The 24,888-nt window shown below is 40.7% G+C and overlaps 1 protein-coding gene across 2 annotated transcripts in view; it reads left to right on the top strand.

The window, feature by feature from the left end:
- The window catches only part of LOC140197964 (kinesin heavy chain), a 146,255-nt gene that overhangs the window by 43,850 nt on the left and 77,517 nt on the right, over nucleotides 1-24,888 (top strand). For both annotated transcript variants that reach the window (XM_072258641.1, XM_072258643.1), the window contains exons 2-7: nucleotides 11,541-11,631; nucleotides 14,187-14,260; nucleotides 15,822-15,926; nucleotides 17,158-17,206; nucleotides 19,078-19,133; nucleotides 23,827-23,914. In XM_072258641.1, the coding sequence (XP_072114742.1) occupies nucleotides 11,541-11,631; nucleotides 14,187-14,260; nucleotides 15,822-15,926; nucleotides 17,158-17,206; nucleotides 19,078-19,133; nucleotides 23,827-23,914 (463 nt within the window). The remainder of the gene's footprint in view (nucleotides 1-11,540; nucleotides 11,632-14,186; nucleotides 14,261-15,821; nucleotides 15,927-17,157; nucleotides 17,207-19,077; nucleotides 19,134-23,826; nucleotides 23,915-24,888) is intronic.

Genomic DNA, 24,888 nt, shown 5'->3' on the forward strand with positions numbered 1-24,888 from the left:
AGCATCCATGGAAAACCGTAAACAGTTGATGTTTCTGGCCAAGGCCCTTCATCAGGACTCTACTAACATCTAGTGAGAATGAAGAACTGCAGAAAATGAGCACAAATTTTAAAAGAAACTTAAGAGAAGTTAGTGAAATTAAAAGCCAATCTATCCCAAGGGTTCAGTGGTCCATGCCTCAGGATTTTGAATGAGGCTATAGAAATGGTGATTGATTTTCTTCTCACCTTTCAAAATTCTATTGATTTGGAATTTTTCCCATGGAAGCGAGGGAAACAAATTTGGCTGTGCCTTTTAACGGAGGGATTGAGACAACTACGAACTATTGACCTACTTGATTAATGTCAATAGTAGGGGAAAATGGTGGTATCAATAATGCATTGAAAAGAGTCGCAGTATTGAGCTAATATTAGCATAGGCTTGTCAAGATAGATACTTTATTGATCCCAAAGGAAATTACAGTGTCGCAGTAGCATTACAAGTTCACAGAAATATAATATCAGAAGAAGTGAGAAGAATAAATAAAAAAATAAGTTATGTAACAGTCAAACAGAAGGAGGGTCATCACTTCCCTATCCAGAGGTTGACTCATAGAGCCTAATGGCTGAGGGTAAGAACGACCTCATAGAGCACAATTTGGAGCAGCGCAGTTGTCTTAGTCTATTACTGAAAGTACTCCTCTGTTCAGCCAAGGTGGCATACAGAGGGTGAGAAACATTGTCCAGAATTGCCAGGATTTTCCATAGGGTTCTTTGTTTTACCACAGCCTCCAGTGTGTCCAGTATGACTCCTATAACAGAGCCAGCCTTTCTAATCAGTTTATTGGGCCTGTTGGCATCACCAGTGGTGTTGATACCATTGCCCCAGCACACCACCGCATAGGAGATTGTACTGGCGACAGCAGACTGGCAGAACCTCTAAAGGAGAGGCCTGCATATTCCAAAGGACCTCAGTCTCCTCAGGAAGTAGAGGTGATTGTGGTCCTTCTTGTACACAGCCTCTGTGCAGGTGCTTCACTCAAGTCTTTCGTCCAGGTGTGCACCCAGGTACTTGTAGGTCCTCACCACATCCACGCCAAAGAAAATCATGTCTGACTGACTTTCTGGAGCTCTTTGAGCATGTGACAAAAATAAATAGGTGAGAATTAGTAGATGAGGTGTATTTAGATTTTAATTAAATCCATTAAATCCCATACAAAAGATTGATTAGAAGAGTTAGTGTCATGGTGTGCACTGACAGACAACTATACCCAGCTGTGGAGGAATGACAAACTCCCACGTTGAGACAGAAATGAGTTAATTCATCGGAAATCCAACTGAACTTTTGTGGCTTGACCGAACGACACCGCAAGACTAATCTTTCTCGAAACACACTCAAGGACCCCGAGGTACGCACTAATTGGGAGTCCACTTTAAATAATTACAGTACGCTGAAAACCCGTTCCAGTGAAAATAAACTTGACAATATTTAGCAGAAAGCGCAAGGGCTTAATGACTCTAAACAAGACAACAGTGAAACAATACAGGTGCAAGGCCAGCAGGGCTCATGGCAGGTTAAGGCACAGGATTGGGGTGATTCACCTTCCTCAGATGGAAGACGAAGATATTTCTCAGACTGAGATTGGGGAAATAAGAGAGGGATTGGTGCTTGGGCACACCTGCTTAGAAAATTCACCAGAGGTTAGCCTGAGGGAACCAAATGCCATGTTTCCAACTTTGCTGGCAAATCTAAACAAGGTAGGATTGTGATTTGGGATGAGGACATGAAAATGTTTTAAGGGAATGTGGATGTGCTAAGTAACTTACCACTTGTTATGCTGCTGGGATTTAGGAAAACAATGAAGATCCTCCTTCTCTGGTGGTGTTCAGTAGCTTCATCATGTCAGTAGATTCCTGTCGGTTTACTGTCAGTCATGCAAGTCCCAGGTGGAGACTCAGGAATACTGTCACACTGAGATGTAAAGGAATGCTTCATTGCTGTTTTTGTAACAATTTAGTTTTACCAGTTAGGGTTGTTAGCCCTGAACTGAACCCCCAAACTTGGAAGACCAGTGGACCACGGTAGTCTGGCCTCTACCCTTTGACCTGTTTGGCATGGGTGATCCTACCAAGAGCCAAGCATAAAGCCCTGACTCCAGCCAACATCGCTTTCATGGGCATGCAAGCCTCTAATCCAGGACAAGGTTGTTGTCCTCTTGGAGGACATGCTGAGTTAGTAGGTAAGAATATCGCAGATTCTTTTCTGTTTTGTGAACCATTTAGATTAAAAGTGTCCATGGCGTGCTTGTACACAAGCTACGGAAAGCCAATCAGAAAGTTAGGAGGCATGGGATCCAGGGAAGTTTGGCCAGGTGGATTCAGAATTGGCTTGCCTACAGAAGGCAGAGGGTCATGGTGGAGGGAGTATATTCAGATTGGAGGATTGTGACTAGTGGTGTCCCACAAGGATCTGTTCTGGGACCTCTACTTTTAGTGATTTTTACTAACGACCTGGATGTGGGGGTAGAAGGGTGGGTTGGCAAGTTTGCAGACGATACAAAGGTTGATGGTGTTGTAGATAGTGTAGAGGATTGTCAAAGATTGCAGAGAGACATTGATAGGATGCAGAAGTGGGCTGAGAAGTGGCAGATGGAGTTCAACCCGGAGAAGTGTGAGGTGGAACACTTTGGAAGGACAAACTCCAAGGCAGAGTACAAAGTAAATGGCAGGATACTTGGTAGTGTGGAGGAGTAGAGGGATCTCGGGGTACATGTCCACAGATCCCTGAAAGTTGCCTCACAGGTGGATAGGGTAGTTAAGAAAGCTTATGGGGTGTTAGCTTTCATAAGTCGAGGGATAGAGTTTAAGAGTCGTGATGTAATGATGTAGCTCTATAAAACTCTGGTTAGGCCACACTTGGAGTATTGTGTCCAGTTCTGGTCATCTCACTATAGGAAGGATGTGGAAGCATTGGAAAGGGTACAGAGGAGATTTACCAGGATGCTGCCTGGTTTAGAAAGTATGCATTATGATCAGAGATTAAGGGAGCTAGGGCTTTACTCTTTGGAGAGAAGGAGGGTGAGAGGCGACATGATAGAGGTGTACAAGATAATAAGAGGAATAGCTAGAGTGGATAGCCAGCGCCTCTTCCCCAGGGCACCACTGCTCAATACAAGAGGACATGGCTTTAAGGTAAGGGGTGGGAAGTTCAAGGGGGATATTAGAGGAAGGTGTTTTACTCAGAGAGTGGTTGGTGCGTGGAATACACTGCCTGAGTCAGTGGTGGAGGCAGATACACTAGTGAAGTTTAAGAGACTGCTAGACATGTATATGGAGGAATCTAAGGTGGGGGCTTATATGGGAGGCAGGGTTTGAGGGTCGGCACAACATTGTGGACCGAAGGGCCTGTACTGTGCTGTACTATTCTATGTTCTATGTTCTAATATGTAGGTGTAGCATAGATGACAGGTTGAATAGACCAGGGCTTGTGTTGTCTTGAGTTGAGAAGAATGAATGGAGATTTCAATGACATTTGCAAAATTCATGCAAGATTGCATGAGGATGTTTCCTTCCTGACTAAGGAGCCAAGAACCAGAGGACACATCCTCAGAAGTGAGGGATGTTTGTTAGGATGGAGGAATTTCTATAGCCAGAGAGTGGTGAATCTGTGGAATTCATTGCTGCAGGTGGCTGGGGAAGCCAAGTCATTCGGTACATTTAAGGCAGAAGTTGATAGATTCTTGATTAGTCAGGGCATGAGGGGATACTTGAAGAAGGCAGGGGAATAGGGCTGAGAGGGAAAATGGATCAGCCATGATGAAATGACAGAGCAGACTCGATGGGCCAAATGGCCTAATTCTGCTCCTATATCTTATGGTCTTATTAAGACTTAAGTCATATGGATTTGAGATGAGAAGTCTCTTTGACTATAGAGATCAAACATATTAGAAGATTTCTGGATATTAAGGAAACTGAGGAGTACAGGAAATGAGCTGCCTCTCCAATTCTCCATCCTCACCACCACTTCCATTACTTGGCCCCACCTTTTCTTTCCCAATGCTCTCCCACTACCTCATCAATCAATCCCTTTCTTCTGCTGTCATTCAACCACCTCCCCTCCCACTTCAATCTGGCCATTGGAAAACGTGCAGTCATTATGTTTACACCAAGAAGCAGCTCTGTTTCTTCAAAATATATGTCAGGATAAAACTAATAGTGATGTTTCTCACAGATAGACTTTGGCCAGATAATGATATAAGCATGTTGAGCTCCTTCCTCTCCTCCCTCACCATGATCACTTTCATGTTAATTCAAGAGATGCTATTAGTTCATCCAGGCCCAGCTGTCAAAGACTGAAGACTATTTCAACCTCCCCAGTTCTACACAGAAACACGGTGGGGGGGGGGGGGTGGGTAATGAGTTAACATGATCATTTGAATAAAATGGCCAGCACACTGACCTGTGGACACCAACCTTCTCCTTTTCCAAAGATGCAGAATGCTTTAAGATTCAGATTTATTTATTTATCACATGTACATCGAGACATCCCAATCAGCGCACTTTATTGTGTAACTCCCAACATTATTAATCCCATTATTAGCTTACAGAAGTAAATAAATATTTATTATTTACCTCATTGTGGGTGCAATTTGTAATTTCTGGTGAAGCATTTGTGCATTTTTTTTTTGAGTGTTAGCATTTATATGTCTCACCTTCTGTGTAGACCACCTCATGAGAACATTCAGAGTATGTGAAGAATCACCAACCATCTGCTTTCTTTAAGCATTGATCAATTAGCTCTTCTCTCCAGCAGGGTATTCACATCTGGCACGTCAAGGCAGTATCACTGGAGTTTAGCAGAATGAGAACTGATTGCATTGAGCATACAAAATTCTGCGGGTGTTTGACGGAGTAGCTAAACTAGGTTCTGTAAATGCAGCACAAAGGATCAGCCATTTATCATTGAGATGAGAAATTTCTTGACACAAGTTTGTAAATGTTTGGAATCCTTCATCTCTGAGATACAGATGTTGGATCATTGAGGATGTTCAGAGTTGAGATTGATGAAATTGGAGTATATGGTTGCAAGGAAGATGAAACAAAGGATCTTATTCACTGACTGGACAAGCCTACCCCCTCAGAATGTTCTTATCAACCTGATTTAACGAAACAGGAGGCCTATTTTTAAGTGAGATATCTGCTGAGTTCTGTTTGTAAAGATAATTCTGATGTTACTTTTTGAAAATCGCCTCCGTTCTTACCCTATTCCCAAGTGGAAGTAACTTACTGAACCACACTGATTTTCAAATATTTTTGACATATTTTCAGCCCTGTGGATATTTGGCTAAAATTTAAAGTCATTTGTTATGTTTGTGATTGGTTATCAATACCCTTGAGTGGAAAATCCTACAAAAAGTAGTGGAAGCGGTCCAGTATGTCACCGAGAAAACCCTCCCCACCATTGAGCACAGCTACATGAAGAGTTGTCATAGAAAAACAGCATTCACTATCAGATACCCCCACCACCCAGGACATGTTCTCTTCTTGCTGCTGCCATCTGAAAGAAGGTACAGGAGTCTCAGGACTCACACCCCCAGGTGTACTACCCTTCACTTTCAAGGACACTTCATTACGTTTTGTATTTTATTTTATTATTTTTTCTTTTTCTATTTGCACATTTTATTGTCTTCACTCTGGTTCAACACCCTAGTTGAGCGGTCTCTCATTGACTCTGTTATGGGTATTGTTCCACAGATTTATTATGCCCACAAGAAGATGAATCTTGGCATTGTATATGGTGACATATATGTACTTTGATAGTAAAATTTGCTTTGGAGTTTGAACTTTGGTTTTCCATTATCAGAGTCGGGTTTAATATCACCGGTATATGTTGTGAAATGTGTTGTCTTTGCGGTAGCAGTACAATGCAAAGCGTAATAGTAGGAAAAAAACTGAATTACTGTCAGCATGTTTTTATTAAGTAGTTAAATTAAGTAAATGGTGCAAAAACGGAAATTAAAAAAGTAGTGAGGTAGTCATAGGTTCAATGTCCATTTAGAAATCGGATGGCAGAGGGGAGGAGGCTGGTCTTGAATTGTTGAGTGTGTGTCTTCAGACTCCTGTGCCTCCTGCCTGATGGTAACAATGAGAAGAAGAAGGCATGACCTGGCTTATGGGTGTCCTTAATGATGGATGCTGCCTTTTTGAGTCATCGCTTCTTGAAGATGTCCTGGGTGCTACAGAGGCTAGTGCACATACTGTAACCAAGCTAAGTTTACAACTCTCTGCAGCTTATTTTGATCCTGGTCAGTAGCAGTGCCCCCCCCCCCCCCCCCGCCCCACTGTACCAGACAGTGGTGCAGCCGTTAGGGTGTATCTATAACCAAGCAGACTTTTATGTAATTTGCTTTTTCTTGTTCTCTTTTTTCCTATTGTTTTACAATATCCGTTCTTTGCTTGACGAGGTGGATGCAGGGGAGGATGCTTCCCTTGGTGCAGTATCACCAGGGTATCAAGTTTTATGAGAAGGATAACAGGCACTCAGAACTGAGATAAGAATACCTTTATTGAATTGGATGGAATTAATTTTTAGAATTCTTTTATTTAAGTAGACTGTCGAGACTCGTAGGCTGATTATATCAAGACAGAATTTCATCCTGATGAAGAGTCTCAGCCTGAAGGATTAACTGTTTATTCATTTCTATAGATGCTGCCTGACCTACTGAGTTCCTTCAGCATTTTGTGTGTGTTGCTCAGAATTTAATAGATTTTTGAATATTAAGGCATTAAAGATATAGGGAAAGGGCAGGAAATGGAGCTTAAGGTAAAGTGAGCAGCTTGGATCTTTTTGAATAGTAGAGCAGATGAAAGCCATCAAATGGCCTGCTTCTGTACATTTGCTTCTGTGTTACAGTCAGGTAGACATTGTTTAAATATCCTTCAAGCAAAACAAATTTGGATTGAAGAATATGAAGATGGAGAAATGGTGAGGCCAAAGACTGTTCTGCCATTTAATAAGATCATGGTTTATCTACTCTCTATTCCTGCCTATCCTTGGCAAGGTTTCACCAAGCTTACCAAGAATCTATTTAATTCCTTCTTTAAAACTGCCACCCTTTGAGGGAAGAAGATCCAATGATACTCAACCCACAGGAACCTATTGTCTGAGTTAAATCAGTGAATCCTTAATTTCAGACAGTGATCCCCAGCTCTAGAGTACAATTCTGTGTTTCTGCAATCAGATTCATCTGTTTTATAGTCATTGGGAACTTCGATACAGGAATCTGTGACAATAAACAATCCAATGGAGGAACTCAGCAGATTCAGAAGTAACTGTGGGAGGAAAGGAGTTGGCGATACTTTGGGTTGAAACCTTGTAACTGGATGTGATGTGTCTGTCAATTCATCATTGTACCCCGTTTATCCAAATCAACTATGTAACCTTCTCCATTGCAGTTGGGCAACATCTGCAAATAATATTTGCCATATTCAAGTCCTGGTCTTATCCATTTTTCAGATTTGATCAGTAACTACCTTTCAGAATTATGTTGCTTAAAACCCTGTACTAAAGGTAGCAGCTGTAGCTGCCAAATAGGCAAGTAGCAATTAGTATGCCTCGATGTGTTAATGAGAAGCAGTTGTGATCTATTTAAATGCTTTGCATTTAATTACCAAATTTTTATTTCATACTTGTACTTTGATCAAAGCTGGGTCTCAGCTGGCCTACGCTTAAGAAGTAATTATTGTTGCGGTGCCTTGGGCCCCCAGTATGTTAATCTGTAAGGTTGCGAGAAGCTACCTGCTTCCTCTCTGGACTTTTCGCCACGTAAACCCGCCTCACTTGGAGCAGAATACAAAAAAAAGGGGCCAGAAATCTCTCTGTTCATGTTTAGTTTGTTTTCGTACATCATGGCTTCTGCAAACCCTTGTGATGGCAATGGAAGCGTGTAGTCCGCTAATGCTCTCTATAAGAGGCTGCGTGGAAAATGTTGACGAAGCTGGTGGTTAAGAAAGGGTGCTGACTGATATTTTGTTCGTGTCACAGGCTGACGAAATGATGTGCCTGGAATAATTTATATCACTGCAATGCGTGTTCAATATTTTTTGAATAAACCTACTAAGTGCTCTCTCATCTGGATGATGCACTAAAATATTTTTAATAGCAAATATCTAATGAAATACTTAATGTGGGCATGCAGTTGTGTCATTAGGAATGGTAGGTAGGCTAATGAAAGATGATGATGTTTGGGTGGATGAGCTGTATTTGGAATACTTTGGATGGTCTTGCAGCTGTAAACAAGCCATAGAGAGACCCGGGTAACCAGCAATTGTGCAGTGTGGGAGTCACCAGGCAACTGCAGCATTCTGCGGATCGCAGATTGGCTGGAAACGGTTCAACAATGCAGCTTTCAGTCGGATGCTTCTCCCTGTACCTCGTGGTATAAATACTGACGGACCTACTTAATAGCCTTTTTTTTTCTCCCTCCCCCCCCCCCCCCCCACCCCATGGAGAGCAGCAGCTCTGGGCTTCTCATTTGGACCCTGTGGTTTATTATCCCTTCCTGATACTTAAACTTTCATCCACACATTTACATTTTAATTGGGTAGTGCACCATCTCTAAGGAGGAGATAGGAATTTGCAGTCATGTAATGGTGCAGGTGGTTATTCCTGTGATCTTTTAAAAAAAATTTTAATCTAATTATTTTTTAAGCAAATAATTTCTTATGAGGACGTGCATCTGTTTTTAAAGCAAGAATGCAATGTGGAGTTGCATCTATAAAAGATTAAAAGTTATCAGGATCAGGGGAAAGCTACCAAACACAAACGATCTTCCTAGGCACTCAGGCCATATTCCAGATGCATCATGAGGTCGTCCATTTTGACCTCCAGCTCCCCAGATCAATGCAACAGCACAAACAGCTCGGAGGCATCCTGCCGCAACAGCGGGCTGAATTTAGAACTGTATCCCCAGGGGAAAGCTGGAGGGAGAAGTAAATCATTTGAGTTTAAAGTTCACAATTCTTTCAGAGGCGCAAATGGTTTCACCTCTGTTTAATTTTAGGCTCTTGTTTTATTGGTTTGAGGGATGATATGAGATTGACTGTAGATACAAAGAAATAAAAGTTGAACATGATATGTGATACTCAAAATATAAAAAATACAGAATGTGTTGGAGCTACTTGGCAAATTCATAGATGAAGAAAAAGAGTAAATGTTCTGGTCAATAACCTTTTGTCAGAATCTGGCTTGTGATTATTAATGTTAGTTGTGGCAGCAGTACAGTGCAACTACGTGAGCAGTAAGTTATAAAGAAAAATAGCAAAAGACAGATAATGTGGTAGTGTTCACGAAGTGGTCAGAAATCTGCTGGTGGAAGGGAAGAAGCTGTTTTTAAGTCACTGAGTATGAGTCTTTAAAGCGGAGGTTGATAGGTTCTGGGTTAGTCAGGGCGTCAGAGGTTACCAGGAGAAGGAAGGAGAATGGGGTTGAGAGGGAATGAAAGGGTTAATGTATGGCATGTGTTTGATAGCCCTGGGCCTGTACTCACTGGAGTTTAGGGGACTGAGTGGGAATCTCATTTAAACCTATCGAATATTGAAAGGCCTAGACAGAGTGGATGTAGAGAGGATGTTTCCTAGTTGGGTGAGTTTAGGACGAGAGGGCGCAGCCTCAGAACAGAGGGGCGTCCATTTAGAACAGAGGTGAAGAGGAGTTTCTTAAGCCAGAGGATGGTGAATCTGTGGAATTCGTTGCTATGGATGGCTATGGAGGGCAGGTCATTGAGCCATTAAATCAGAGTTTGATAGGTTCTTGGCTAGTTAGGGTGACAATGGTTACGGGGAGAAGGCAGGAAAATGGGGTTGAGTGAGATAATAGATCAGCCAGGATGGAACGGTGCAGCAGACTTGATGGGCTGAGCGGCTTAATTCTGCTCCTATGTCTTCAGGTTTACGTGCCTCCTCCCTGATGAGAGGGGGGCATGTCCTGGATGGTGAAGGTCCTTAATGATGGATGCCACCTGCCACACACTATCTTTAGATGATGGGGAGGGTTTGCCCATGATGGAGCTGGCTGAGTATGCAGCCTCCATACCAGGAGGTGGTGCGACCAGCTGGAATGCTCCCCCCACCCACAGTACATCTGTAGGGTCTTCAGTGACATACCAAATCTCCTCAAACTCCTAATGATGTGTAGCCACTGGGGTGCCTCCTCCTTGATTGTACCAATTTATTTATTGAGATACAGCATGGAATAAGCCCTGTGGCCCTTTGAGCTGCACCACCCACCAATCCCCTGATTAAACCCCTGCCTAATCACGGGACAATTTACAATAACCAGATAACCCACCAACCGGTACGTCTTTGGAATGTAGGAAGAAACCCACACAGTCACGGGGAGAATGTACAAACTCTTTTCAGGCAAACAGCAGGATCATGGCAGCTCAAGCAGCAGCTGAAGAGAAAGCAACAGCGTTACAGGGTGAAGCACCAACTCTTTTATCCTGCACGTACGCTGCCTGACCTGCTGAGTATTTCAGTCAGCGGCAGGAATTGAACCTGGGTCACCTGTACTGTGAAGAGTTGTGCTAACCGCTGTGGTGCAGAGTAGATCCTCTGAGCTGTTGATGCCCAGGAAGTTGAAGGTGCTGACCCTTCCCATGAAGAATGGTGTGTAACTTCCCTGCTTCCTCCTCTTGAAGTCCATAATCAGTTCTTCAGTATTAGGATGGGTCTGATGAAGTTCACAGACTTCAATGCTTAGGTCTGTTTTAGAACTGGAAATGGTTTATTTTTGTCAAATGTATTGAGGTACAGTGAAAAGATTGTCTTGCATATGGTTCAGATCAATTCATTGCTCAGTGCTTTGACGTAGAACAAGGTAAAACAATAACAGAATACAGAATAAAGTGTAGCAGTTAAACGCGGACAGACAATAAGGTTAAATATCATAAGGAGGGAGGTTGTGAGGTCAAGAGTCCATCTTATTATGCCAGGGAACCATTCACTGTAACAGCTGGTTAGGTATTACCTGACATACTCTTTTTGTTTATTTCAGATTTTCAGCATTTGTAAGTTTTCTTTGGTTTTAGATATCTGGATTGTTTTGCTTTCAAGTCCATGGCTACATGTCTGAAGTGCAGATGTTTCTGTGGGATGTGGGTATTGCTGAAAAGGTCAGCTTTTATTGGCCATCCCTACTGTCCTTGTGGTGGTGAAGTGTTTGATATAATAAACCTGATTTTGAAAGCCCCCTGGTGCTGTTGGGTAGATTTTTAAATAATAACAGCAGAAGAGCAATCCAAACTAGTAGGAAGTGTTAATTTCTGAGCTTGAAGCCCATGCTCTTCCCTTACATTTGTTGTCATTCTTTGGGGTTGAAGTTAGGATATAGTCCTGTTGTCTGAGTAATCTTGGGCATAGCTACCAGTTTTCCAGCCGCATGTGCATTTGGACCAATTCCAGAGCCATTTAGGTGATGTGGTCTCAAACAATCGATCGCTCATTTGAAACCTGTCGATTTAGAAGAGTTTTGGAATGTGAATCTTCTTTTTCCTCTTCCAGCAAGGAAAACCTTTCGTATTTGACAAAGTTTTTTCTCCGAACACAACCCAGGAGCAAGTTTACAATGCATGTGCCAAACAGATTGTTAAAGGTAGGTGGTGTAGTCCATTGCTTTCATGTTACTGATGTTAAAGCCATTTTGTGATGTAGAGAGAAAGAGAGAACAGAATTAGGAACAATTGTTTTCAGTGCCAATTGCAGAAGTATTTTTCTCCATTCTCTCAATAGTATATACCAGTGTTTTTGCTTTCTACAAATATATTGTGCAAAGTAATATTTGTGTTCCAAATATGAACTTTGTTTTCTTTTCCACACAAAAACAACTACTTCATGCAACATCTTGAAGAACAGGTAAATGCAACCATAGATCAGGCCATCTGAAACCCCTACCCTGAGTGGAAAGAACAATCACCTCTATAAGTCTATTTCTTCTGGTGAATGAGGAGAAGTCTGATAGTCATTTATAGAAACTATAGTTTTTTGGAATAAGTTTTTTTTAACCCAAGTGCATAATTTGAAATGTTAAGGTTTAGTAATTTTGTGAGAATTTATTTGGAGCTTCCAAGGGATGTGACATCTTGGTTTGTGGACTATACCAAGTAAATAGGAGTTCCAATTTTGCCTGCGAACTCAGTGATTAATGCATAAGATCCCTGCATACTTAAGTCATTTGCAATTTCTTTCCATTTAGATATCAGTCTGCATTTTGGTTCCTTTTACCAAAGTGCATTGCATTACAGGCTATTTTTCAGGTTTTTGCCCATGCACTCAGCCTATCCATTTCCTGTTACAGAGTCCAAATATCCTCATTGCAACATGTCCTCCTACCAGTTGGATCCTTTACACGCTGCTCACTAATGTTTATAGTAAGTCATTGAAGGCCAGGAACTGCAGCAGCATTCAGAAGTATGTGCATTTCTAATCGTTGCCCACAGTCACAGTTGTATCTGTACAAGCTGAGTGCCTGCACTTGCTACATCGATTCCCCCATTTGTTACCAGGAAGCAGGTTCACGGGTTTGGTGAGTGAGACAGAAGATACTAATTACGAATAAGCACATTCATCATTTATTTACAAACAGTAAAACATTCAACCAAACATCTAAGTCCCCCCCCCCCCCAAGTTACATAAACTACAAAACTGAACATTCAGCAAACAGATACTTGGCTTAGAGTACACGTAAGGCCTCCTGTATTTGCAGCATACCTTCCCAATGGTTCTTCAGCACTGGTCAGGGACTCACTGTGAAAGTGAGTGACCCAACGACAAAGGAGAGGCACCTGAAACTGGACACTGGCGCTGTGTCACACAAGGCAAACAATGGGAAAGAGTTGCTGCATCCTTCAAACAAGCCAGTCGATGACCAGCACGGTAGAAGCCGCTTTTGCCTGACAAGTAGACTAACACCACTGCCCCCCCCCACATGTGACGCACTCCCTGCAGTATAGTTGTCAAGATTTTGAAGAGCACGTAAAGACTGTTTCAAGTTAATTACAGTAGATTTTGAAATTAATTTTTTTAAATTAATATTTGAAAAATTAAACTCTACTTGCAAAGATGTCACTTCAAAATTGAATGATTGAGCCAAGCGGCCTTGTGCATTGAAGTAAATGGGCTTGCAGATGTTGTGCCTACTCCAACATGGCAGAAGATCTGTGAGCAGATTTGCCCAGAGCAAATCCTGCTGATAGTCCGCAAGCTCTTGGTTCAATGCCAGAACACTTTGACAGATTCACCAGCTAAAATCCCTGTGAGTTTTTTGTCAGTCAGCATAGAGTGTAGATTTGCATATAGCAAGGTTAAAACTGGTAGTTTGTGGCATCATGAACATTATGTACCGTGTCCTATGAAGTAGGCAATCATGGTCTTCCTCCTGTCTTTAATCTGATCTCTATCCATCACCATGATTGTTCTTGGCAAATTTTTCTGCAAAAGTGGGCTGCTGTTGCCTTCTTCTGGGCAGTGTCTTTACAAGACAGGTAACCCCAGCCATTATCAATACTCTTCAGAGATTGTCTGTGGTCGCATAATCAGGACTTGTGATATGCACCAGCTGCTCATAAAACTATCCACCACCTGCTCCTGTGGCTTCATGTGACAGTGATCCCGGGGGTGGGGGGAGTGGGGAGATGTGCTAAGCAAGTGCTACACCTTGTCCAAGGGTGACCTGCAGGCTAGTGGAGTTTGTGGCAGTGGTATTAAAACTGGGAGAGGATTTGATGGAGATACTTGAAGCATATTGGAGCTGGACCAAATGAATAAAGAGAAACTAGAAATGTTAAGAACCAGAGAGAACAGGAACAAAAAAATACTTGGGATGATGCTAAAAGAAAAATTGTTATAATCTGGAATTCACCGTGGGAATGCAGATTTCAAAAGGAATTACACAAATAATTGAAGTCTTTTAAGAAAGGTTAACATGGGGAGAAACCACAGAATAACTGGCTGACTTTTACAAAATGCCAGCATCAACTTGATGGGCCACATAGTTTCCTCCTAGGCTGTGAATTACTTCTGAAGTGGAATGGTTATTTATTGTTTGAATTAAGTTACAGTAGCTTAAAATATTTTGAGTACTAACATGCTTTTGATAGGGTAAGATTTCAGTTGCTTACATAATTAATGCTACTAATCTATTTATTTCAGATGTGCTTGACGGTTACAATGGAACTATTTTTGCTTATGGTCAAACATCTTCTGGGAAAACACATACCATGGAGGTAAGTGGTTGATATATTCCCTGAGGTATCCTTTCAAAAGCAGGAAATATTCATTCTTGCCAATGCCTTTGACATGAAATCCAAATGAGGAAACTAAATCTATTTCTCACCTCTTGCTCTTCAGTGCTTTTTCCCTATCTGTGTAGGTGTATCAGATTGCCTTTTGATCACTTCAGTACTCCTACCTTCAGGAGCCATCTGTGGCATATGCTTACAGTTATTTTTATGGAGCTAGACCAGAAATTATATTAGAAACTTGCACTAGCTTGCTGCTTGATTCTGTTTAATGATCTTATCAGAATTGCTCTAATCACAGGATAGGATCACAAAGAGCGTTTGTAGAGGAAAGATTCAGTTAATGCTAGTGCCTTGTTGCGGTTGTAATTTTTATGCCAATTTTTCACTTATTCCTCTTGCTTTTGACGAAATGACTCACCTTGTTCAACTAACTAGTCTTATAATTTCTGCAATAACAAAACCAAGCCAAGGCTGGCATTGGTCTTTGGCCAAGGTTACCACACCTGCAAGTTCACCTCGACCAGGAGTTCCCAACCTTTTTCATGCCATGGACCCCTACCATTAACGGAAAGGTCTGTGGACCTCAGTTTGGGATCCTCTGAACTAAACTAACCAGACATACCAACTTGTGTTCGCTGTAAGCCAAATCCTTGGTAGCTCTTCCAGAGTTGATGTCAAATTTCTTGTTCATGAATGGGGGAAGGCAAAGAATACATTTATATTTTTTGTGCAAATTGTAGGAAGTTATATTCCCATTACTTTCAAACTCAAAAGTAAGCTTATTTTATAATGGTATCTGCATAAGCAGGGAAAATAAAAAGATCTTGGCCAATGTATTGAAGAAAACTTCAACATGATTACTTGGCTTTGTGTTGGAAATAATTAATCTAGTTCAGAATTCTCAATAATAATGTGCTGAATATGAAATGATAGTTGGCACATGCATTGATGAAACTAATGGCCCCAGAGAAGCTGATATTATGGAGAATTGAGTTTGCTCTCACAGGTATCGAAGGAGCAGCTCTCCTTTCTTGGCTGCGATTTCTCACCACCCTTTGCTGACGCGTTGCTCACACCTTTCTTGATGCACTGGGGAACTGTTTTCTTCCTCCCAGCAATTAGTAAACTATGTTACGCACACAGGTTTACCTGAAATATTAATCCTCACCAAAGATAAGCTTTTTGGTGAAAGCAATCAATACACTTTAATTGTGTTTGGAATTGACTAAATTATGTTTTTGGATTATAAGGCTGTTTGATGTACTTTACACAACAAACGGTCTGCCAGAGGGACACAGTGAGTCCCCTATGTTTCCAATATATTTTAAAGGTTAATGGTTTGGGTCAGAGGTTTCTAACCTGAGGTCTATAGAGTGATTCATGGCATAAAAAGGGCTGGGAACCCCTGGTTTCTTATTTTGGAAGTGAAGCTAATATGCAGTGGTAGGAAAATGACTTTTTCTTTTCATTAAATAGGACAATTTGCAACATAACTTGAGGACCTTGAACAGTGTTTGTGTTTTGTTGATTTTTATATCTTTAGGGAAAGCTTCATAATCCTCAGCTGATGGGCATTATTCCAAGGATAGCTCATGACATCTTTGATCACATCTATTCCATGGACGAGAATCTAGAATTCCACATTAAGGTTTGTGAAGTCTTTCTTCAATAATTATATCGTGACAACCCATTGACCAGTTTGCATACTTAAGTTGAATTTGTACCTCTATTGGCGTCAACTGGATTTGAAAATAATAATGTAGTCTTCTAGCAGTCTGAACCATATTGGTTCCAGGGTAATAGCTGAAGACAGCCCAGATGTTTGGAGTTTCTTCACTTAATGTTAAAGTTGATTCCTTCTGCTTCCTGCCATATATCTTATATGCAGCTGGTTGAGGCAAGTTTCAGATACCTTGTAATTAATTCTCTGTGGAACCTTTGAGTGCCACTATCTGGAAAGTGAGGCTCCTGATTAAATAACATACACTTCAAAATTTTCTCTCCCTATTTCCAAATCATATTTGCTTCTCCCCCAACCTCCCTTCAAATTCTGTCATTTTTAATTCAGCATCCCACAATTCCTTTCATTGGTGACAGAAACATTAATTTTAACTCTTCAGTTTCTACTCCCTTTTCCTCTTTTAAGAAGCTCCTTCAAACTAGCTGCTTTGATAAACTCTTGGTCCCTATAAGCTCCTAAATATTTTGATGTCAAATTCTGTTTGATAATGACCTTGCGAAGTACTTCAGCATGTTTTACCACATCATTGGCCCTAAATGAATACAATTTATCGTAGGTGCCCAAATTGTTAAGAATCAAGATGGCATCATGTTCCATGGTATTCTGCTGTGACTCTGGTAACAATGTGCAGGTGAAGAAGACAGTACGTGCTGTTGGTCATAACTTTGCAATCAAAATGTAGTTGGAAAATGAATTGCAGAGGAAAAGTTTCCTGAAGAAATGAGACAGTAGGTAATAATTAGGAACATTTATGGTCCTAATGAAAGCAAGTTAGCAGCCATCAATTGCAACAAGACTCATTATAGAAATACTCTGTCTTTATGATTGTACAAAAACTGGTAAATAAGTGACACTGTAATGCTGAAACTTGCCTTGTTTTAGATGAGCACAAGAAATTCTGTAGATGCTGGAAATCCAGAACAATGCACACACAAAATGCTGGAGGAACTCAGCAGGTCAGGCAGTATCTATGGAAATTAATAAACAGTTGGAAGTTTCAGGCCAAGACCCTTCATCAGAAAAGGTCTCAGCTCGAAACACCAATTGTTTATTCATTTCCAAAGATGCCAAAGTTCCTCCAACATGAAATTTCTTCAAGGTTATGATCTTATTTGAAATACCTTGTGTTTTGTTTCAGGTTTCCTATTTTGAGATCTATTTAGACAAAATTCGGGATTTGCTGGATGGTAAGAGATTGTTTTTGTCTTTTTGAAGGAAGTTTAATGCTTCGATAAAAGTGAAAGATCTATAAGTGCCTGAAAATCATAGTACCCTATCACCTACCTGAAACACTCTTGGTCACGAGGGATACCTATAGTATCATGGACTCTTGAAGTAAATAAATTGGTAATTTTTGAACCCTACGACATCCTGCTAACAGTAGTGAGATTAATGTGGGAGAAGAATTAAATTGATTGAGGGAAGAATTAGGTCAGGTGGATAAACTTCCTGGACTGCTTCAGATCTCTAATAGGGCTATTCAATAATTTGGCCTGCTGGTGTTAGTGGTGGAAGGATCGATAGAGATTTAAACCCGGTGTTCCCAGCCTGATGTCCGCAAACCCTTTGCTTAATGGTATTGGCCCGCATAAAAAAGGTTGGGAACCCCTGATTTAAAGAGATCTGAGACTTCCTTAATTCATCAAGTATTCCAAAATTTCAAGTCTACTCTGGCTAATATGATCTAGCTTTTGAGAGAATCTCAAGTGTATGGGAATGGAAATTTGTGAACATTGTAATAAGACCTAGGAAGAGAATTAAGCCATTCAGCCCATCGAGTCTTCTCTACCATTCACCATGGTTGATTTATTATTCCACTCAACCCAATTCTCCTCCCTTCTCCCTGTCACCTTTGACACCCTTACTAATCAAGAACCTATCAACCTCTGCCTTACATATACCCAATGACTTGGCCTCCGTAGCTGTCTGTGGCAGTGAATTCCACAGATTCACCACCCTCTGGTTAAAGAAATTCCTCCTCCTCTCTGTCCTAAAGAGATGTAATAGTGAACCTTTAGAGCAAAGGCCTCAGTCTGGAGTCTACGGACGCCTTGCTTAATGGTATTAGTCCATTGCATTAAGAGGGTTGGGGACCTTTGGTATAGAAGACATTTGAGAGAGTGTAACTAAACTGCTTGAGGAATTCAGCGTGTCAAGCAGCATCTGTGGAGGAAAGGGATGACTGATATTTTGGGTGTAAAACTGATTCATATTCCAGCATCTACAATCTACAGTCCATTTCACCCATCCAACATTAATGTGTGGGGTTAGACATGAAGACAGATGGGGTATGAAAGGAAATATAACCACACAAATAGAGAAAATTTGGGGGATGAAAGTATGAGAAAAATGCATATTCTTCTTTAGGCAGAATATGTTAATGATAATTCTCCACAAGAAGTGTAGGTTTTAGATAATATCATTAATGTAGAAAGTGGTGAGGCTTTGAAGAAGAGGGAGTTGAGAGTGAGCAGCAATTTTAACCTCCCTCAACTGTTTAGACTAACAGACACAAGAGGTACTGCAGATGTTGGAAATGTAGAGCAATGTGCTGCAGGAGCTCAGCAGGGCAGGCAGCATCCATGGATGGGAATCAACAGTCGATGTTTCAGGCTGAGACCCTTCATGTCTTACGGTCTTAAGTGGACTCAAGTCTTGATAAAGGGACTTGGCCCAAAACGTCGACTGTTTATTCCCTTCCACAGATGCTGCCTGACCTGCTGAGCTCCTCCAGCACATTGTGTGTATTGTTTAGACCAGTGACTGTTTTTTTTTGTATATAGCTATGAATCACCCTTTTCATTAACATATATTACACAAGAATATGTTTTACTGTATGCACAGTATTTCCATCCATCTTAATGTTGTGAACTCCAAAATTGATTACCTTTTTCAAATGAAAGTAAAATCTTCCTCATGTAAACTGCATGTATTCCAGATGACCCTCTTCTTAACAAAAGAAGCAGCAGAAAAAGAAATATATTGGATGCATTACTTCAACTGAATATCAGCTGATTAAATTCTAAACTAAATTAAGTTGTTTTATTTCTTGTTGCAGTTTCAAAAACAAATCTTTCAGTACATGAGGATAAAAACAGAGTACCTTTTGTTAAGGTGAGATTTATTTCTGAATACTCTACAATCTTCATGGTTGCAACAAAGAATATGATGGTGGCTTGAGTCAGTCCGGTGTAGGCTGTAAATAGCCATCACCCTGCATTTAAGCAGAACCTGGAAGAAAGGACAGTCTTATTTTAATACTGTTCAATGAATGTGTTAGCACGTGGCCAAGTGGTTAAGGCGTTCGTCTAGTGATTTGAAGGTCGCCTTGGCTGAGGCAGCGTGTGTGTCCTTGAGCAAGGCTCTTAACCACACATTGCTCTGTGACAACACCAGTGCCAAGCTGTATGGGTCCTAATGCCCTTCCCTTGGACAACATCGGTGGCATGGAGAGGGGAGACTTGCAGCATGGGCAACTGCTGGTCTTCCATACAACCTTGCCCAGGCCTGCGCCCTGGAAACCTTCCAAGGCGCAAATCCATGGTCTCATGAGACTAACGGATGCCTATATCAATGAATGATTAAATAGTTTTGTATTAATGTTGTACACAATATTGCAGATATCTCATTGATATCAGATTGTTTGTCTGTTTATTTATTGAAATACAACACCACCCAGCAATCTTCCAATTTAACCCCAGCCTAATCGTGGGACAGTTTGCAATGACTAATTAACCTATCAACCAGTGGGTCTTTGGACTTTGGGAGGAAACCAAGGGGGTCATGAGGAGAACGTACAAACTCCTTGCAGGCAAGTGTGGGAACTGAATCCGGGTTCATAATGGAATTTGAGGGCACTGTAGTGTAGTGGATAGCACAACACTTTACAGTACTAGCGATGTGAGTTCAATCCCCACAGCTGTCTGTAAGGAGTTAGTACGTTCTCCCCGTGATCACATGGATTTCCTACAGGTCCTCCGGTTTCCTCCCACAGTCCAGGATGTACCGGTTGGTAGGTTAATTGATCATTGTAAGTTGTCCTGTGATTAGGCTAGGGTTAAACCAGGGATTGCTAGTAGCTTGGCTCAGGAGGCCAGAAGGGTCTATTTCGCACTGTATCTCAATAAATAAAATTTTTAAAAATTCCAACTCTTGCAAGCAAGTCAGTGGATGAGCGGTGATCCAAAAATGTCTGTTATGGTAAACATGCCAAAACTGATTAAATAAGGTGGGAACTTAAACCAAAATGTTCTGGGCCTCAACCAACAAACTAACCGCAGACGAGCACTGGTGAATCAGCAGATATGCTTTTTCTCCCCCAAAGCTGTCAATGGCATCACAACCTTTTTCCATGATGGAGTACCAACCACCTCTATTCAAATTCACATACTTTACTCACAGAACCCTTCCACCCCATAATCACATTTAATCCCCATTCTCCAATTCCTACTCCCAACTCCTGTCCAGTCTCAGGCCAGTCAGCTGAGTTTCCTGCCTGATAGCTGGTCAGACAACTACAGCTAAGAAACAAAATTTGTTACAGTTTGGGCTGTTAAAGCAAAACCTGTTCCCTAACTCAACCCCAGCTTCCTCCCAGTCTTGAATGAAAGCTTCATTGTCTGGAATTGAGTCAGTATTGGCCCTGCAACGATAATAATCTTGAATTTCTTATGATTGTAATGCATTAGTTAAACTTCAGTTGGTTCAAAAATGATCAAAATGTACGCAATGCACCAATGTCTCAAAGTAATCATTACCAGAAGAAGTGGGAATAATCAAAATTTTTAGGATGAGCTTTCAAATTAATTTTTCTGTTGCCATTTAACATTATATTTCTAGTCTCACTTGTATTCAGGCTATTAAATGCCCTAAGTTCTGAAAAATGATAAGGCGTCATCTTTTTAGTAACACACTGAAAATGCAGGTCGGGCAGCATCTGTAGAGAAGAATAAACTATCAACATTTCAGGCTGAGAACCTACATTGGAACTTGTGATTATGGCATTAATTTTTAGTGGGAGCTACTGATGCAGGTTTTCTCGGCTTGCCTTTCTCCCTCCATAATTTGACATAAAATTATTGTTACAAATTCCATTCACTGCAAATGCAAAGATAGAAATTGTTGGCAATGAGGGTTTTCAGATGAAATTTGAAATGGCAAAATTCAATGTTCGAAGTTTTGCAAATACTCTCACATTAAATAGATTCTGTATGCAGTGCACTCATGCAGATTAGATAATAGTTGTGGATTTTAAGAAAGCAGAGAATCTTCTATGATGTTTCCAGATGTTTGGATAAAAATTATTTTGTAAGTAATGGGGGCAGTGTACAGATTTATTTCGTTGTCAAGATTAGCTACCTTTAAACCACCCTTATGGTCTCAAATTTAAACTGTTCTAAGCATAGTTTGAGGCTAACTTGATTTAGTTATTGCTTCAGTGGTTCATCTATCATAATAAAGGAAAATCAATACAAGGGGTTTGTGTGATATCACAGACTGGTATCATATTGATTAGAGAAACTAAGACAACTACGCTCATTAACTCCGCGGCCGTACTGCTGTCTGGCTTTAGCCAAACCAGTTCAATAACCAATTTAAATGTGTGCATCTTTGCAATGATGGATCTTGCACGACCAGTGGTTTAATTTGATATCAGAAAATGTATACAGTATACAACCTGAAATTCTTGCTCCTCACAGACATCCACGAAACAGTAAAAACCCCAAAGAATGAACGGCAGAAACGTCAGAACTCCAAAGCCCCCGTCCCCCTCCCACGCACAAGTAGCAGCAAAAGCATCAACCGTCCCTGTCCCTCCCCTCCCCCCACTTGCGGCAGCAAAACACTGACCCCCCACCATGAAAGCAATAGCAAAAGCCCCCTTGATCTGGAGTCCATCAAAAACTACTGTCCATCCCAGCACTTCGGTATCTCAGACAGGCTCTCTCTCACTATCAAGAGAGGGAGATATTGCTCCTGCAACAACGAGAACGGGAGACCACAGCTCACTGTTTGGATATTACGGTCTTCAGTGTCGCTTCTCTGAGTCTTCCGACTCGAGGACTGACGGGCTGTCACTGCCAGGATGATGCCAAATCAATCATTGGAAATAACAGGAACAACACAAAGGGACAATTGTACTTGTGCTGGTTCTTTGAAAGAGCCATGGAGCTATTCACATTCTCCTCATCCTTTCTCATGGTCCTGCTAAATTCTGCTTCTAACGTCTTTAGTTTTTTGTAAATTATGAATAAATCTGCTTTTGTTACCTGCTGAAGCAATGTGTCCAGATTATAGAAACATAGCGAATAAACTGATTTCTCTAATTTTTCCTCTGGCGTTATGCTGGTGGAATTCCTGAACAAAGGGCCTGAGGTAGGAAGGCACTGGGTGAACTCACCTGGCTGGGAAGTCAGCTGGATGGCAGGAAATACTCAACTCAGCAGCTTAGACTAACAGAGTCCATAGCACCGTACTGTACTTATAAACAGTTCATACCCAGTTTTGTTGAAGATGCAAAGAGAGACCGTACTATTTTGATAGAAGTCATAAATTACAATGAAACAATGAGTTAAAATTAATAGGCAAAACTCTTGTAAGTGGATTTCATTTTGGAGATTTAGACCAGTCTGGGATCTACAGACTTCCTCGATTAATGGTAGGGGCCATGGCATAAAGAAGGTTGGGAACCCCTGATTTAGACCTTTTAGGACATTTAGACATTGCTCGTATCCTTAAGTGAAAATCTAGAACCAGCAGTGACCAAAAGAGACGACTGCAGCCATAAGCATGGATCATGACAGGCCGTTGATAACTATAGAAATACTCAAAAATTTGATGGAACATTGGCTTTATATTGTAGGGAATGAAATGGTCATATAACACATAAACAGACCCTTAGTATTCCCAGATAATCACGTACGCATTTTCATGAATTCTACATTAATCCCTTTTTTCTATTCACGGAAATGAATGTTATCTTGCTGCTCTACAAAGGGCCATTCAGCCCAGGCGTTGAGTATTCTTTGTGTATTACAGTTGGTGAGGGGCAGGTTAACCTCAGATGGAGTGCACTGGAATGGTACCTACACGTTCAAGGCTCAAATGAGTCAATGTCATTCCAGTTGTACAATGAACCTGGAAGATAAAGGAACTCTGAAGATTTTGAGATAATAAGGGAAAGTAAGAGTAGATGAGGATAAACTGTCTTGCTGATTTGCATATCTAGGGCCAGGTCTGAGCATAATTATAATAATTAGCACCAGACTTTTCAGGAACCAAGTTAAGGAGCACACCGAATGCGGAATTAGTGGAAGTTAGGAATTCTTTTTAGCGAATGACAATTGGTACCAGCCAATTGTTTATATTTGAAATTGATACAATTTTGTTAACTACAACTGTTAAGGGAATGGTGAAAATATGAACTTGTATATATAGATCAATGTCCAGCCATGATCTTATTGAATATCAGGCTAGACTCCAGGAGCTGAACACCTCCTCCTCATTATCTTCTTTGCCCTTCTCTGAAAAACCTGAGAGATAATTTGGGAAAGTGTAGAACTAAAAGGAATTGATTTAATATTTCTATGTATGAACCACGCTATTAATTCATTTTTGGATATTTTTCAAATATTAGTCATAAATAACAGCTGCTGCCCAAAATTATTTAGGTGTGTAATTTTCTGCTAAAGAGTGCTATAAAAATATCACTTGATTTCTAACTGTCAAAAAAGTCTATTTATTTTGTTAGTTTTGCAAGTCTTTGGAAATTTTCCACTAATATTTTTATTTAACAATTTTCTAAAAGGGATGTACGGAGAGGTTTGTTTCTAGTCCTGAAGAGGTGATGGACGTTATTGACGAAGGAAAGGCGAATCGTCATGTAGCTGTTACCAGTAAGTTTTTCTTTGTTTTTATTGCTGGTTTGCAGGCTTTGTGGAATCTGGTTTCATTGCAGAATGAAATTAACGTTCTGTAACTTCTGAAATTTACTCCCTTCGAGAAAGAAACTAACATTCTGCAGAGGAGTAAATTTCTCTGAGAATATTGCACTGTAAATATCCTGACTGATATTATGTTAAGGGCTTCTTTCTTAAAATGGATCTCTTTCATAAGAGGCAGTTAATTTCCTCATTATAAATAATAAGCAAATCCTTGGACCACCATTGACAACAATTTTGTGGGTGGTGGGGTAGGGAAGAACTTACAGCTTCTTTTCTGGCTGTGAATTTTGAGAGGAACATCAATTCTTTGAGGTGAACGTGTCAAATATGTTGCAGAATAAGTGGACTTTAATAGAAAGAGATCTTTAGTCCAAAGAGATGAGTCACTGCTGTGGAAAATCACAACATTAGTACTTAGCTTGATAATTCATGGTCATTGAATTAAGTGTGTCTGTTTGGTGAAATGGTCTTTTTAATTTTGTCCTTAGATGTCTGAAGTATTATCTCCAGGACAAAATACTTCTAAATCTAATTTTATTTGTGTCTGTCCAAAAAATAATAATTTGAAATGGCAACTGCATTCAATTGACAAACTTAGTTGAAGCTTGTATTCTCGGATTGGTGAATTATTTTAAAGATGTTTGCTCTTCTTCACAAACTGCTTGGACTTGCATTGTTTTTATTTGACCACTGTCCTGCGAAGCAGGTGTTTGATCGGAGCCCTGTAAAACACAAGGCATTGAAATAGGGTGAATAACCACATTTTGTATCTCTGATTTGGCTCGTTCTTCTGCATCTGGTAGGATGCAGAGTGCCAGTGGAGGCCTGAACAGGCCCTCTTCTCCCCTTCAAGTATTAAACATGCAAACTACTAATTAGTTGAGTTCAGGAGCTGTAAGCTAAAGTTGCAGCCCTATAAAACCTTC

Source organism: Mobula birostris, chromosome 5, assembly GCF_030028105.1.
Source record: "Mobula birostris isolate sMobBir1 chromosome 5, sMobBir1.hap1, whole genome shotgun sequence".
NCBI lineage: Eukaryota > Metazoa > Chordata > Chondrichthyes > Myliobatiformes > Myliobatidae > Mobula > Mobula birostris.